Raw genomic sequence first — 16,316 nt, forward strand, 5'->3', positions numbered from 1 at the left:
ACGCAGTGTCTAGGCCGGAGGGGGGTCAGAGGTGTAAGTTATGTGGAAGGTGATGATGGTATTATTAGGTTGTGTATGCAGACTGGACGCCTCGTCAGCAGACTGCTGAATGGCCGTCGATAAACTCAGGTGATAGGAAAGAGAGGCTAAGAGTTGCGTTATGTTTCGATTAATAAGCCCAATTTAAAGTTCCTCCTTCTGACTTTTTTTTAAAACATATTTTTTTTCACATGGATTCATGTTTTTGCATGTAAAACATCAAGGGCATCTCGTGTTTTGGTTCCCTCACCTACAGTACGTACAGCTATGCTTCACCAGGAAGAAAACACTCAGTGTATTGGTAGTATAATCAGAATAATTCATATTTCATACTCTTCCATCTCAGTCAGTCATAATGTACAGTATCTGTATAGTCTAGTGGGCCCTTCTCTGTGTGTGTGTGTGGGGGGGGCTATGATCAGCTCCCAGCCCCCACCCGTAACCCTGGTGCTAGGACAAGGGAGTGGAGATTATCCCCTGTGTTGGAGCGAGTGGGGGGTGAGGGCTGTGTGTCACACAGGCAGTGTGTGTGTGTGTGTGAGTGAGTGTGTGCACGCTGTGCGGGGGTGTGGGGCCCAGGGTGCGCGTATTAAGAAATGATTAGTGGAGATTAAAGCCCTGCCCCAGAGTCTGCCTGCACGACTCCAGGCAACAAGAATGACCCCCCCCTCCTACTCCCATACCCCCACACCCCCCCTATGGAGCCAGGGCCGCCCAGCCCAGCCAGGGCCTTGTGTTCCGCGGTCAGGGGGAATCAATATCACTCCCTCTCCCTCTCCTCAGACCTCCAGTGATCCTCCTCCACTACAGAGGACCAGCAGCCCACAGGGCAGACAGCCACTGAGTAGCCGACCTACTCTGATCCATATTCAATCAATGTAAGAAGTGTATTTGTTTTGTAACGGGCTGACTAGGAGCGTCGAGGAGATGATGATGATGATGTCATCGATGTGTATGAGAAGAAGATACTAATACGCAGTTATTATTATACAGAGGCTACATACACTTGACTGTCATCTGTGTGGTTTCCCATTGGTGGCCCGTTAGCTCGGCTAGCATGGCTCAGAAACACCTCTCATGTTACCATGAGGACATGATGCACGTATAGCAGCTAGGATCTCAGGATTAGGCGTGGCCGCGCGGGGCTGGTTTGTTGCCACAGGAGCCCCCCGCTCCCCAGGCCTCCAGGTCACACTGGTCAAGCCCTGATATCCACCTCATTGGTCCATCTGGCAGACGCTACCATTAGCTGATTACACCACCACCACCGTTTACCATTTACCTCACCGACTGACCAAACGGCTTATAAGTTATAACCCTTTACTGGTCCTCTCATTACTTGAGTGATAACTTGACACTGTTAGGAAGGGGGGAAAAGTTAACACATTGAGCTGAGTTACATGTTTGAGCACTACTAGGGTTTAGCTACTGGTAGTTGCTATTTTTTTGGTGGTAGCGTGGTACCTTGTGGTGCTTGAATATGTTCAGATTGTCTGTAGTATATATGGTAACAATGGACGCTTTCATTTCCTGATGGTGGTGAGTGTGTCACGGATGTTTTACACTAGCAGAGGGCAGATTGGTGTGAGGGAGAGAGATGAGATGAGATGTTCGCCACTAGGGAGGGAGAGAGATGAGATGTTAGCCACTAGGGAGGGAGAGAGATGAGATGAGATGTTAGCCACTAGGGAGGGAGAGGGCAACCTCCTGTCTATACCAACTCTGTCATTAGATGGGAAAACCAATTGAAGCCACGGTTGTACTGCAACAACTAACTGACAGCCAGTCAAAAGGATTTTAAATAAAAGGATTTGAAATGTAATGCCATCACATGTCTGTAACAGAGAGAGAGAGAGATAGAGGGGGATGGAGGGAGTGAGGGCAAGTCCTAGGGTTTCCCAGAAGCGTGCTAATAAGACCTCCTTAATCTGGTGCGCCAGGGTAACGCGTGCACACTCTTACACCCCCCCCCCCCCCCCCCCGTGCCAGCTGCTGTGATGGCCCACTAAACCACAACATCCCCCACACCACATGGACTAATACACACTTGCGTTCACACACACACACACACACACTGCACTGTATATTTCAATGCTGAAATATACACACCACCACCACCAGATATCCTCATCAACTGTTATATAAGCAAGGGGTCTCTGACATGAAGTGGACAGAAGGTGTGTGTGTGTGGGGGGGGGGGGGGGAAGCAGGAACGATATCTTCATATGTGCAATTCTAACCTGCTCCCTCTGTAATCTGGAGGTAGAGTGGGATAGGCTGACAGATTATGGACCCGTAGTTCCTCTCCCACTCCACAGCAGAAGGGACCAGCTAGCAAATCCCAGGCTTTAACCGGGTGGGGGGTGGAGGGGAGGCGAGGCTCACAGTTTATGATGTAACCAGCCCCCTGTCCATCACGCCACTGCTGACAAGGGTGTGTGTGTGGGGGGTTGACAGGGCAGTGTGGAGTTTTACGTGATGGCGTAACTACGTCAATGTGAATTGAGACAGTGTAGTCATTTGGTGAGGAAAAAGATGGAGGTCGATGGCCAGACTTGGCAGTATGTCAGGGGGCTGATAATGTGTAAAGGGGGGTTTTGGGGAGTGTTCAAATCATTAACCCCAGAAAAAGGCTATCACTAGGAAATGGGGTACAGAAGACTTACCTACTCAGGCCCAATGGGTAGACACAGTGGGGGAAATCCATGTTATGGAAAGACTTACTCACAGGTTACAACTTTTAGGACTTTTAGGACCTCAGATGGACAGTGAATGGATGAAGTGGACTTTATGGCAATTGACACAGATTTGAGACATGACAGCAGTAGCTTTTCCTTTTAATGTTTTTTCTTTTGGTTGTTTTGTTGATAATGACTTGTTGTATTGTTCTTATTGTTGAATAAAAAAAAATCATTAACCCCAGAGTTCAATAACAACAGACTAGTTTGATGGGTGCACAGTAGCCACTTTATTGGGAGACAACATGGACTTGCATTGCTTGATGTAATATTTGTCATTTCTGACATATTTCCCACTCTATTACAACTGTGAAGAGATGATTTTTTTGCAGTAAATGTAATTAATACTCAGTCACCATCATATCAAATCAGATTTGAAGTATGTAAATATGCTCCATACAAATACAAAACTCATTGTATGTCCCCCTCCTCCGAGTTTAAAAAACAATTAGACCAACCCAGTGTTACAAGTGACATAAAAAGGAGTTTATCCAATAAAAAATACTTTAAGGGATGCTACTCATGCATTGGAAACAATAGTGATGGAGCTCTGTAGTCAACATTAAAAAATTAACATAGTTGCCCAAGTAGCCTAGTCAGCTCAGCTATCCAGCACAAAGACATACTTTACTATATCCTGAGTCTTTTACAAATCCCAGCATATGTGTGGATTACAGAACGACAGGACAAGCAATAATCATACAACATATCTTTCCAAAGGAATATTTCAGTGGAATAATTCTAGGCAGAGACGTTTTATTTTTATTTTTACAGTGTACAGTCAGGAAGCGTCACGGTTTCAAGAGGGACATTAAAAACAACAGCAGGTGAGGAAACGGTGGAAGGAACTGGCACCACCTGATTGCATATGGAGTCTATGATAGGGCTTTCACACCGGCAGTTCCAAACGCCGGTTCGCGTTCGGAAACCTCCGAACGTTGGTGCTGTCTGGCGAACGATACACTGGTATGAACGATACACTGGTATGAACGATACACTGGTATGAACGATACACTGGTATGAACAGATACACTGGTATGAACGATACACTGGTATGAACGATACACTGGTATGAACGCAGGCTCGTTCGCCAGACAGCGCCAACGTTCTGAGGTTTCTGAACGCGAACGCGAACCGGCACGGTTCTTTGCCGGTGTGAAAGCCCTATGACAGGAATACTGGGTGGATATGGCACAGAGCTGGTAACTGTATTCTATCGACAACCAAACAAAACACTGGAGCGCACAGACGTAAGTACCAAAACAACGTAATCGACGGGACCTGTGATGGGTTACAGCAGCTACAGAATGGAAGTAAATGGTGGTGGCTTCCCCTTGGCTTTTTGGTTCATCTTTACTAAAAGGTTAAATGTGAAGAAATAAATACTAAACACACACTCTAACCTTGTAACACAATTCTCAACATCACAGAGCAGAAGAAAAAAAACAAAACGAAAAAAACCAGCTAAATGAAAAAAAACAAAATAAAAACATTTCATCTTTTACATTTCATCTTTTACCTCACACAATGCGTTGATAATAAATCCGGCGCTTTTATTTCCCCTGCAGATGTACATTAAAAATATTTTTTTTTACATTGTACAGAGCGTCGCGGTGTGTCGTTGTCGAAACGGACCAATCCCCCGCCCCCGCGGCGGCCATCTTGTAGGTACCCATCTCTCCTCTGGCTGCACACACACACACACACTCACACCTGCAGGGGTCAGTGTCACTGCTCTAAGGTCACGACCTCCACGGCCTGGCCGTCCAGTGTGACGGTGCTGTCTATGCGCGTGGCCACGGGCGCCATGGCGACCTGAACGGGCCGGTTCCCCTGGGCCAAGCTGGTGACAACCGTCTGGTACATGCTGACTGGTATCTGGACCAGGCCTGGGAGGGGGAGGGGGGAGGAGGGGGCCACAGCTTTACACAACACCAACCACACACCAATGTACCGCATCACACAGAATATCAAACAAAACAGTACTTTGAGTCGTTAGAATTATAAGGTTCTATCTCCATTTTTGGTCGAAATTGAGTTTTTTACATAATCTGATCCATTAGGTGTTTATTAATGCCTGTGTGGTGTTATTTTTAAAATGTTGACATTTTTTAGTTAGTTAATTAATAAAATACAAAGGTTCCATCTCACAGAACATAATGGAATGTAAAAACTTTGACGCTCGATATCTCTGAACTACCCTAAACGGAGATAGAACCTTATCATTCTAAACGGAGATAGAACCTTATCATTCTAAACGGAGATAGAACCTTATCATTCTAAACGGAGATAGAACCTTATCATTCTAAACGGAGATAGAACCTTATCATTCTAAACGGAGATAGAACCATGTCATTCTAAGCTCACGACTTGCAAAGGGAGTCAGAATGCTAGTAGTGAAAGAAAGTCGTATGTTGTTGTTGTACACAACTGGACATTCCCTTAGCTCTGCTAGCTTTGAGGTACATGGTTCTCTGTTGGCTGGGTTTAGGGCCCGAGAGAGGCTGGTCCTCCTACTAGAGTCAAACCAGCTCTGGAGGAGGAGGGGACATGTTAGAGAGGAGGAGGAGGAGGAGACATGTTAGAGAGGAGGAGGAGGAGGACATGTTAGAGAGGAGGAGGAGGACATGTTAGAGAGGAGGAGGAGGAGACATGTTAGAGAGGAGGAGGAGACATGTTAGAGAGGAGGAGGAGGAGGACATGTTAGAGAGGAGGAGGAGGAGGACATGTTAGAGAGGAGGAGGAGGAGACATGTTAGAGAGGAGGAGGAGGAGGACATGTTAGAGAGGAGGAGGAGGAGACATGTTAGAGAGGAGGAGGAGGAGACATGTTAGAGAGGAGGAGGAGGAGACATGTTAGAGAGGAGGAGGAGACATGTTAGAGAGGAGGAGGAGGAGACATGTTAGAGAGGAGGAGGAGGAGACATGTTAGAGAGGAGGAGGAGGAGACATGTTAGAGAGGAGGAGGAGGAGGAGACATGTTAGAGAGGAGGAGGAGACATGTTAGAGAGGAGGAGGAGGAGACATGTTAGAGAGGAGGAGGAGGAGGAGACATGTTAGAGAGGAGGAGGAGGATACATGTTAGAGAGGAGGAGGAGGAGACATGTTAGAGAGGAGGAGGAGGAGACATGTTAGAGAGGAGGAGGAGGAGACATGTTAGAGAGGAGGAGGAGGAGACATGTTAGAGAGGAGGAGGAGGAGACATGTTAGAGAGGAGGAGGAGGAGACATGTTAGAGAGGAGGAGGAGGAGACATGTTAGAGAGGAGGAGGAGGAGGAGACATGTTAGAGAGGAGGAGGAGGAGACATGTTAGAGAGGAGGAGACATGTTAGAGAGGAGGAGGAGGAGACATGTTAGAGAGGAGGAGGAGGAGGAGACATGTTAGAGAGGAGGAGGAGGAGGAGACATGTTAGAGAGGAGGAGGAGGAGACATGTTAGAGAGGAGGAGGAGGAGACATGTTAGAGAGGAGGAGGAGGAGACATGTTAGAGAGGAGGAGGAGACATGTTAGAGAGGAGGAGGAGACATGTTAGAGAGGAGGAGGAGACATGTTAGAGAGGAGGAGGAGGAGACATGTTAGAGAGGAGGAGGAGGATACATGTTAGAGAGGAGGAGGAGGAGACATGTTAGAGAGGAGGAGGAGGAGACATGTTAGAGAGGAGGAGGAGGAGACATGTTAGAGAGGAGGAGGAGGAGGAGACATGTTAGAGAGGAGGAGGAGGAGACATGTTAGAGAGGAGGAGGAGGAGGAGACATGTTAGAGAGGAGGAGGAGGAGGAGACATGTTAGAGAGGAGGAGGAGGAGACATGTTAGAGAGGAGGAGGAGGAGACATGTTAGAGAGGAGGAGGAGGAGACATGTTAGAGAGGAGGAGGAGGAGACATGTTAGAGAGGAGGAGGAGGAGGAGACATGTTAGAGAGGAGGAGGAGGAGACATGTTAGAGAGGAGGAGGAGACATGTTAGAGAGGAGGAGGAGGAGACATGTTAGAGAGGAGGAGGAGGAGACATGTTAGAGAGGAGGAGGAGGAGACATGTTAGAGAGGAGGAGGAGGAGACATGTTAGAGAGGAGGAGGAGGAGGAGACATGTTAGAGAGGAGGAGGAGGAGACATGTTAGAGAGGAGGAGACATGTTAGAGAGGAGGAGGAGGAGACATGTTAGAGAGGAGGAGGAGGAGACATGTTAGAGAGGAGGAGGAGGAGGAGACATGTTAGAGAGGAGGAGGAGGAGACATGTTAGAGAGGAGGAGGAGGAGGAGACATGTTAGAGAGGAGGAGGAGGAGACATGTTAGAGAGGAGGAGGAGGAGACATGTTAGAGAGGAGGAGGAGGAGACATGTTAGAGAGGAGGAGGAGGAGACATGTTAGAGAGGAGGAGGAGGAGGAGACATGTTAGAGAGGAGGAGGAGGAGGAGGAGGAGGACATGTTAGGAGGAGAGGCTGCATTGCGGAAAACAATGGTCCGATTGATCCCGTGCCTGCCTGCCTCTCCCAGCCCAGCTGTGTGTGTGTGTGTGTGTGTGTGTGTGTGTGTGTGTGTGTTTTTGTGTGTGTGTGTGTGTGTGTGTGTGTCTGGGGATTATTCCTGAAGTCACATGGGTCTCTCTCTGCCCTTCCCCACAAGCTGTCACAGTGTCAGTGGCAAGGGGGATAGAAGGTCAGGCCTGGCTACTCTCTGCGTATGCTTGGATCCTCCCTATACACACTATGCTAACATACATAATACAAATAAAACATATTATTATTATTATAATACACACACACACAACCCTTTTAACAAACATCACAAAAAAGGCTCATGTACATACAAAAACAAACCCAAAACAGAGGAAGCAAACATACCTAACATACATATTAACACAACACATTTCAGCGCTAGACAGAATGACCAATCAGAATGACCAATGACGCCCAATGTGTAATGATGATGATGATAAACACTGAATCATTACACACGTAATAAGCATAACCCCCCCCAGGCCCTACCTAGCATAACTAAGCCCCTCCTTGGCACGGCTAAGCGAGAGACTGAAGTCTTTGCGTTGATTCGGTTAATTGCGCCGGCCGTGATTGTATAGCAGGGGCTTAGAAGGGGTGGAGGGCTAGGCGAGGTACCAGAGAGAGAGCGTGGTTCTGGACTGAAGTGCCCCGGCCAAGCCACTCACAAGTCGTTTAGGGTGACATGGAGGGCCAGGGGAAGGGTGCGTGTTGGCGAGCAGGGGGACTCGACCGGCCAATCAGCAAACAGCGAGCGGTGCACTTCAAACAGGCGCCCTCCACTTGTCCATTACAGTGATTAGGTAAGGTCAATAGGGGGGGGGGGGGGGGGGGAGTCAGGAGCTTCTAGACTCTTCTAGACCCCATCTCCGGACAAACTGCCTTTTATTCTGACTGGAATGACAGGTCCTCCCCCTGCTATCCCACAATTCCCTACCCTGGCCTGGAGCAAGGCTGGTGGACAGTTGTATTTGTCCCTGTCATAATACAGGCGCCTCCTCCCTTGTCCCATTCACATAAAGCCAAAACAGATGGCCATCTAAAGGGCAGCCATTTTGGAATCCACGATATTACCTACTGCAGTGTTCTTCTTCAGGGTTTTTGTTTGTTTTTGTTATACTGTCATTCCATGAGACGTGTAACTCATAGTAGGGGCAGCCTTATGTTCCGTTAGAAGAGAGTGGCCATATTGTGTGTGTGTGTGTGTGTGTGTGGGGGGGTCCTGATGTCCAACGTAGTTTTAAAGCTTGCTAATCAGCTTTGGTGTTTAAATACACGGCTCGCTCCTGTCCTTTCTGCTGGAGCAGCTAGTGGTGGGCAGGGGATGCTGCGCGTGAACGGTATATTTTATATTATATTATATTTTGGGCATTTAGCCAACGCCTTTATCCAAAGTGACTTACAACAAATACATTTGTCTAAGTAAGTGAATCATCTATCCATCCATCTGTCATTGCCAGATGTTAGCCTCATAGCATAATTGCCTTACAATCATGCTTCACTTGTGGTCAGCCGAGCCATCTTTGTATGTAGTGTCAAAAATGTCAAAGAGATGACTTGGGCAGATAGTGATGTTGGAATGTAACAAGCATTCTGATAGGCTGATGTCATAGAGGCAATAATGCCCAGTGAATCAGCAGTGTTAGGAGAGTAGTAGAGTCAATTAGATATCTACATTTGGCCAAAATATGACTTATACCATATGCCTCATAGCATAATTGCCTATGTGTGGGATCCTAAGTGTATGTGTGTGTGAGTGTGTATGTATAGTGTGTGTGTGTGTGTGTGTGTGTGTGTGTGAGTGTGTATGTATAGTATGTGTGTGAGTGTGTGTGTGTGTGTGTGTATGTATAGTATGTGTGTGTGAGTGTGTGTGTGTGAGAGTGTGTGTGTATAGTGTGTGTGTGTGTGTGAGTGTGTGTGTATAGTGTGTGTGTGTGAGTGTGTATATATAGTGTGTGTGTGTGTGTGTGTGTGTGTGTGTGTGTGTGTGTGTGTGAGTGTGTATGTATAGTATGTGTGTGTGAGTGTGTATGTATAGTATGTGTGTGTGAGTGTGTGAGAGTGTGTATGTATAGTATGTGTGTGTGAGTGTGTGTGTGTGTGAGAGTGTGTATGTATAGTATGTGTGTGTGAGTGTGTATATATAGTATGTGTGTGTGTGTGTGTGTGTGAGTGTGTGTGTGTGTGTGTGTGAGTGTGTATGTATAGTATGTGTGAGTGTGTGTGTGTGTGAGTGTGTATGTGTAGTATGTGTGTGTGAGTGTGTGTGTGTGTGTGTGTGTGTGTGTGTGTGAGAGAGTGTGTGTGTGTGTATAGTATGTGTGTGTGAGAGGGATCTGCTGGAGCTGTCCTCCCAGACAGCTGGCTCAGTGATTAGACTGGACCGATGGCTCAGTGATTAGACAGGACCGATAACGGAGTGGATCAAAGCTCTTTAAGAGAACTCCTCTGGGACCTGATTAAACACCTCGGGGTTACAGGGCAGTGGGTGTAAGGGGGGGGGGGTGTAAGGGTAGTGGGTGTAGGGGTTACAGGGTAGGGGGTGTAGGGGTTACAGGGTAGGGGGTGTAGGGGTTACAGGGTAGGGGGTGTAGGGGTTACAGGGTAGGGGGTGTAGGGGTTACAGGGTACGGGGTGTAGGGGTTACAGGGTACGGGGTGTAGGGGTTACAGGGTAGGGGGTGTAGGGGTTACAGGGTAGGGGGTGTAGGGGTTACAGGGTAGGGGGTGTAGGGGTTACAGGGTAGGGGGTGTAGGGGTTACAGGGTAGGGGGTGTAGGGGTTACAGGGTAGGGGGTGTAGGGGTTACAGGGTAGGGGGTGTAGGGGTTACAGGGTAGGGGGTGTAGGGGTTACAGGGTAGGGGGTGTAGGGGTTACAGGGTAGGGGGTGTAGGGGTTACAGGGTAGGGGGTGTAGGGGTTACAGGGTAGGGGGTGTAGGGGTTACAGGGTAGGGGGTGTAGGGGTTACAGGGTAGGGGGTGTAGGGGTTACAGGGTAGGGGGTGTAGGGGTTACAGGGTAGAGGGTGTAGGGGCTACAGGGTAGGGGGTGTAGGGGTTACAGGGTAGGGGGTGTAGGGGTTACAGGGTAGGGGGTGTAGGGGTTACAGGGTAGGGGGTGTAGGGGTTACAGGGTAGAGGGTGTAGTAGGGGTTACAGGGTACGGGGTGTAGGGGTTACAGGGTAGGGGGTGTAGGGGCTACAGGGTAGGGGGTGTAGGGGTTACAGGGTAGGGGGTGTAGGGGTTACAGGGTAGGGGGTGTAGGGGTTACAGGGTAGGGGGTGTAGGGGTTACAGGGTAGGGGGTGTAGGGGTTACAGGGTAGAGGGTGTAGGGGCTACAGGGTAGGGGGTGTAGGGGTTACAGGGTAGGGGGTGTAGGGGTTACAGGGTAGAGGGTGTAGGGGCTACAGGGTAGGGGGTGTAGGGGTTACAGGGTAGGGGGTGTAGGGGTTACAGGGTAGGGGGTGTAGGGGTTACAGGGTAGGGGGTGTAGGGGTTACAGGGTAGAGGGTGTAGGGGCTACAGGGTAGGGGGTGTAGGGGTTACAGGGTAGGGGGTGTAGGGGTTACAGGGTAGGGGGTGTAGGGGTTACAGGGTAGAGGGTGTAGGGGCTACAGGGTAGTGGGTGTAGGGGCTACAGGGTAGGGGGTGTAGGGGTTACAGGGTAGGGGGTGTAGGGGTTACAGGGTAGGGGGTGTAGGGGTTACAGGGTAGGGGGTGTAGGGGTTACAGGGTAGAGGGTGTAGGGGCTACAGGGTAGGGGGTGTAGGGGCTACAGGGTAGGGGGTGTACCGGTTCACTGGTTCACCGTAGGACCAGAGTGAAGAGGAGGGATGGGGAGCACAGAGGGACAGACAGAGCTAGTTGATCACAGAGATGGGGACGGTGGGATGACATGCGGTGGTTTAATCACAAGCACAGCAAGGACATGTTAATACAAACTCAATGATACAGCTGATCCACCTAGAAATACATTTATAGCACAACAGGCTATAATAGCAGGGATTATTACAATAGTGGATAAACTGTGTCTCTCTCTCTCTCTCTCTCTCTCTCTCTCTCTCTCGCGCACGCACACACACACACCCATATATATAGACACACACACCCATATACACACCCATATACACCCCCCCCCCCCCCCCACCACCATCTGTCACATCAGCACCGAGTGGATTAGACCAGACAAGCTCACAGGCCTCTCTTCTACATCCCCCCCCCCCCAAACCAAACAGCAGGGTTCGACAGTAACACTGTTTTACTTGCCCGGAGCAAGTAATGATCGTGACTAGATGACTAGATGATCGTGGAGTGAAGATATTATCAAAGCGTACGCGCCTGTCGATCACCCGTACGCTTTGATAATATCTTCACTCACGATCATCTAGTCTAGTCTGGCGCCTGCGCCGTCTGTTGTTCTTCCTGCACACAGGTAAACATATCCAGGATCTAGCAGCGTCATCGTGCTCGCGCAAACAACCCCGGCGAATGTTTTACTTGCTCCGGACAAGTAAAACGGCGTTACTGTCGAACCCTGCAAACAGTGTCACCAATGTTGCTCAAAAACATTGGTGACACTGTTTTTTTACATGCCAAAGGCCCCACTTTACCTGCCACCTGCGGTCAGGTGTGAGCGTATGTACCTGTGTTGTTTGCGTGGCACGAGGAGGACAGTTGTAGCAGCTGGTTGGTGGTGAGGGGGAGGTACGTACCGGCGCCGTCCTGCACTCCCGTCAGCGCCCCCACTGCCGCCGCCGTCTCCCCCGCCAGGACGATCTGCCCCCCGCCCTGGAGGGTCGCCTCCGCCAGCGTCGCTACGGCGTGGGCCGCCGCCTCGCTGCAGAGACAGAGACAGAGACACAGGGGGGGCGTGCACACGTTAGATGGAGAAAGAAAGAGACAGACACACAGAGACAGAGACACACGCACGTTAGATGGAGAAAGAGACAGACACATACAGAGAGACAGAGACAGACATACACGTTAGATGGAGAAAGAGACAGACACACACACACAGAGACAGACACACACACACAAGTTAGATGGAGAAAGAGACAGACACACACACACAGAGACAGACACACACACACAAGTTAGATGGAGAAAGAGACAGACACACACACACAGAGACAGACACACACACACACAGAGACAGAGACACACACACAGAGACAGAGACACACACACGTTAGATGGAGAAAGAGACAGACACACACACACACACAGAGACAGAGACACACACACGTTAGATGGAGAAAGAGACAGACAGACAGACAGACAGACAGAAAGAGACAGACACACACACACACACACACACACACACAGAGAGACAGAGACACACACACGTTAGATGGAGAAAGAGACAGACACACACACACAGAGACAGAGACACACACACGTTAGATGGAGAAAGAGACAGACACACACACACAGAGACAGAGACAGACACAGACACACACACGTTAGATGGAGAAAGAGACAGACACACACACAGAGAGACAGAGACACACACACGTTAGATGGAGAAAGAGACAGACACACACACAGAGACACACACACACACACACGTTAGATGGAGAAAGAGACCGACACACACACAGACACACACACACACACACACACACACACACACACACACACGTTAGATGGAGAAAGAGACCGACACACACACAGAGACACACACACACACGTTAGATGGAGATGGAGAAAGAGACAGACACACACACACAGAGACAGAGACAGACACAGACACACACACGTTAGATGGAGAAAGAGACAGACACACACACAGAGAGACAGAGACACACACACGTTAGATGGAGAAAGAGACAGACACACACACAGAGACACACACACACACACACACGTTAGATGGAGAAAGAGACCGACACACACACAGAGACACACACACACACGTTAGATGGAGATGGAGAAAGAGACAAACAGACAGACACACACACACACACACACACACACACACACACCGGGCCGGCTGTGGCGCAGGAGGTAGAGCCGGCGTCTAATGATCGTAAGGTCGGCAGATCGGTGGTTCAAACCCCGGCTGGCCACATGTGCAACACACTGAACCCCAAATTGCTCCCAGTGAGCCGGCCGGCGCCTTGCATGGTAGCTTGTCGCCCATTGGTGTGTGAATGTGTGAATGAGAGGCCGTTGTAAAGAGTTTTGGAATAAGGCGCTATATACGTGCAGTCATTTACCATTTACCATTTACACACACGTTAGATGGAGAAAGACACACACACACACAATCCTGTTGACCCCCCCAACCCCCCAACCCCACCCAGTGGCCCAGGGACTGCTGACAAGGAAAGGGGTTATTAAGGGGGGGAGGGGGGGGGGGGACCGTAAGCAGCTTTTCTACCCTGATCTACATTAAGAGGTCTGTCACATCTTCCTCTGCAGCAGACGGACCACCGGTCTATCAGTCTAATGCAGAAACATATATAATCTATGGAAATATAAAACTGTTCTATAGAAGCATGAGACCAGGAGTGACTGTTCTATAGAAGCATGAGACTGGTAGTGACTGTTCTTTAGAAGCATGAGACTGGTAGTGACTGTTCTATTCGGTTGTTAAGTCGTGACGTGTTTCCGGGTCCAAAGTTGGCTGAGGCGCTGTCTTCAAAATGCCGCAATAATAATAATAATAATAATAATAATAATAATAATAATAATTCATTATATTTGTATAGCGCTTTTCCGAGGCTCAAATACCCTGACAATATGGGGAAAACGGGAAAGTGCTGTGTCCCTTGTTGTATGAATAGATCCGAGTCTAAAAAACGATTAAACTGTCATTCTACCGCTGTAGTACACTGGTATTCTGGTGCGGAGAATTTCTGGTTTGGACCTGGAAATTGCAAAACGTCACGTTTGACGTCAGGCTTAACAACCGGATAGAAGCATGAGACCAGGAGTGACTGTTCTATAGAACCCTAACCCTGTTCTATAGAAGCAGACCAAAAACAACGACATTAAACGAACACACTTGACCGGAATGGACAGTGTGTGTGTGTGTGTGTGTGTTATCCAGTCTGCTTTTCCCTCCTCTGTGAGCATTGAGGGGGAAAAACAGGGACAGAATGTTCTGGAAAGTGCAGTGCGCTCCCCCCCTGTGCAGACTAGCTCACCTGAGGTAAACAGCAGGTAGAGGGGGAGGAGGAGAGAGAGAGAGGGAGGGAGGGAGGGGGGGGGGGGCTCAGGTGGGTATTGTACAGGTAACAAGCCCCAGTGGGAGCTGGTACACACACACACACACACACACACACACACACACACACACACACACACACACACACACACACACACACACACACAGGAGAGAACGGGCTCTGAGAGAACTGCCACAGCCAAGAAACTAGCGCACTGAAGCATCTTAGCACTCAACACACAATAGGTTCTGAAAGCAAGCTAGCTAACCGTGGTTGTCAGACATAACAAACAAAGAAAATCATTAATTTAAGTGTTCATTAATTAATTAATTGCCTGAATGTTTATTCCACAAATAAACCATAACCTTTCCCAAACTTTTTTTTTGGTAACTTTAGCGCAGCCAATTAGAGACATAGCATGAACTTGAACATCTTCTGAGGAATACATTCAGTCGCTGACTGGAGCTAATGGCCAATTTGCAGTCGAATCCAGTCGAGGCAGCAGCTTTCTATGCTAAGCTTTCAGATAACAGACCAATTAATTAAAAACGCTGAAACAGGAAGAAAAGCAGCGGACTCTGTCCCCGAGGGACCCCCCCCCCCCCCCCCTTCTCAAACACTGTTCCCCTCCTTCTGACATGATACCACAGGTGTTACAGCTACATGTGCAATTATGGACTTTGGGAATCACGCTACTCAGCCCTGACCTATTCAGTTGTTAAGTCACCTGATGCAACACCTGTGCTCGTCCCAGGGGAGCCTCCTGCAACCCTCCTGCAAACCTTCCCTTCCTCTTTCCTTCCCATCCACCCACTGTGCCTCTCCCTCCTTTCCCCCACTCTACCCCTCCCTCTCTTCTCCCCACACCCTCTACCCTTCCCTCCTTCCTCTCCTCTACCCCTCACTTCTTCCCACCCCCTCCCTCTCCTCTACCCTTCTCCTCCCTCCTTCCTCTCCTCTACCCTTCTCCTCCCTCCTTCCTCTCCTCTACCCTTCCCCTTACCTCCCCGCCCTCCCTCCTTCCTCTCCTCTACCCTTCTCCTCCCTCTCCTCTACCCTTCTCCTCCCTCCCCTCTACCCTTCCCCTTACCTCCCCTCCCTCCCTCCTTCCTCTCCTCTACCCTTCTCCTCCCTCCTTCCTCTCCTCTACCCTTCTCCTCCCTCCTTCCTCTCCTCTACCCTTCCCCTTACCTCCCCTCCCTCCCTCCTTCCTCTCCTCTACCCTTCCTCTCCTCTACCTCTACCCCTCCCCTCTCCTCCCCTCCTCCCTCTCCTCTACCTGTTGAGTGCCATGGTGACCGTGCCCCCCTCCCTCCCCCTCCTCTACCTGTTGAGTGCCATGGTGACCGTGCCCCCCTCCTCTACCTGTTGAGTGCCATGGTGACCGTGCCCCCCTCCCTCCCCCTCCTCTACCTGTTGAGTGCCATGGTGACCGTGCCCCCCTCCCTCCCCCTCCTCTACCTGTTGAGTGCCATGGTGACCGTGCCCCCCTCCCTCCCCCTCCTCTACCTGTTGAGTGCCATGGTGACCGTGCCCCCCTCCCTCCCCCTCCTCTACCTGTTGAGTGCCATGGTGACCGTGCCCCCCTCCCTCCCCCTCCTCTACCTGTTGAGTGCCATGGTGACCCCTCTCCCCCTCCTCTACCTGTTGAGTGCCATGGTGACCCCCCTCTCCCTCCTCTACCTGTTGAGTGCCATGGTGACCTCCCACCCCCTCCTCTACCTGTTGAGTGCCATGGTGACCCCCCTCCCTCCTCCCCCTCATCTACCTGTTGAGTGCCATGGTGACCCCCCTCCCTCCCTCCCTCTCCTCTACCTGTTGAGTGCCATGGTGACCGTGCCTCCCCCCCTCCTCCCTCTCCTCTACCTG

The 16,316-nt window shown here is 49.9% G+C and overlaps 1 protein-coding gene across 2 annotated transcripts in view; it reads right to left on the minus strand.

The window, feature by feature from the left end:
• Positions 1-3,059: 3,059 nt before the first annotated feature.
• nrf1 (nuclear respiratory factor 1) overlaps positions 3,060-16,316 on the minus strand; it is a gene marked incomplete at its 5' end in the record, with an annotated part of 29,663 nt that continues 16,406 nt past the window's right edge. For both annotated transcript variants that reach the window (XM_080537789.1, XM_080537788.1), the window contains 2 exons: positions 3,060-4,666; positions 11,919-12,112. In XM_080537789.1, coding sequence (XP_080393915.1) covers positions 4,506-4,666; positions 11,919-12,112 — 355 coding nt within the window. In that variant the 3' untranslated portion in view covers positions 3,060-4,505. The remainder of the gene's footprint in view (positions 4,667-11,918; positions 12,113-16,316) is intronic.

The sequence above is a fragment of the Nansenia antarctica genome (genome assembly GCF_963989245.1).
Source record: "Nansenia antarctica genome assembly, chromosome: 8".
Lineage (NCBI taxonomy): Eukaryota > Metazoa > Chordata > Actinopteri > Argentiniformes > Microstomatidae > Nansenia > Nansenia antarctica.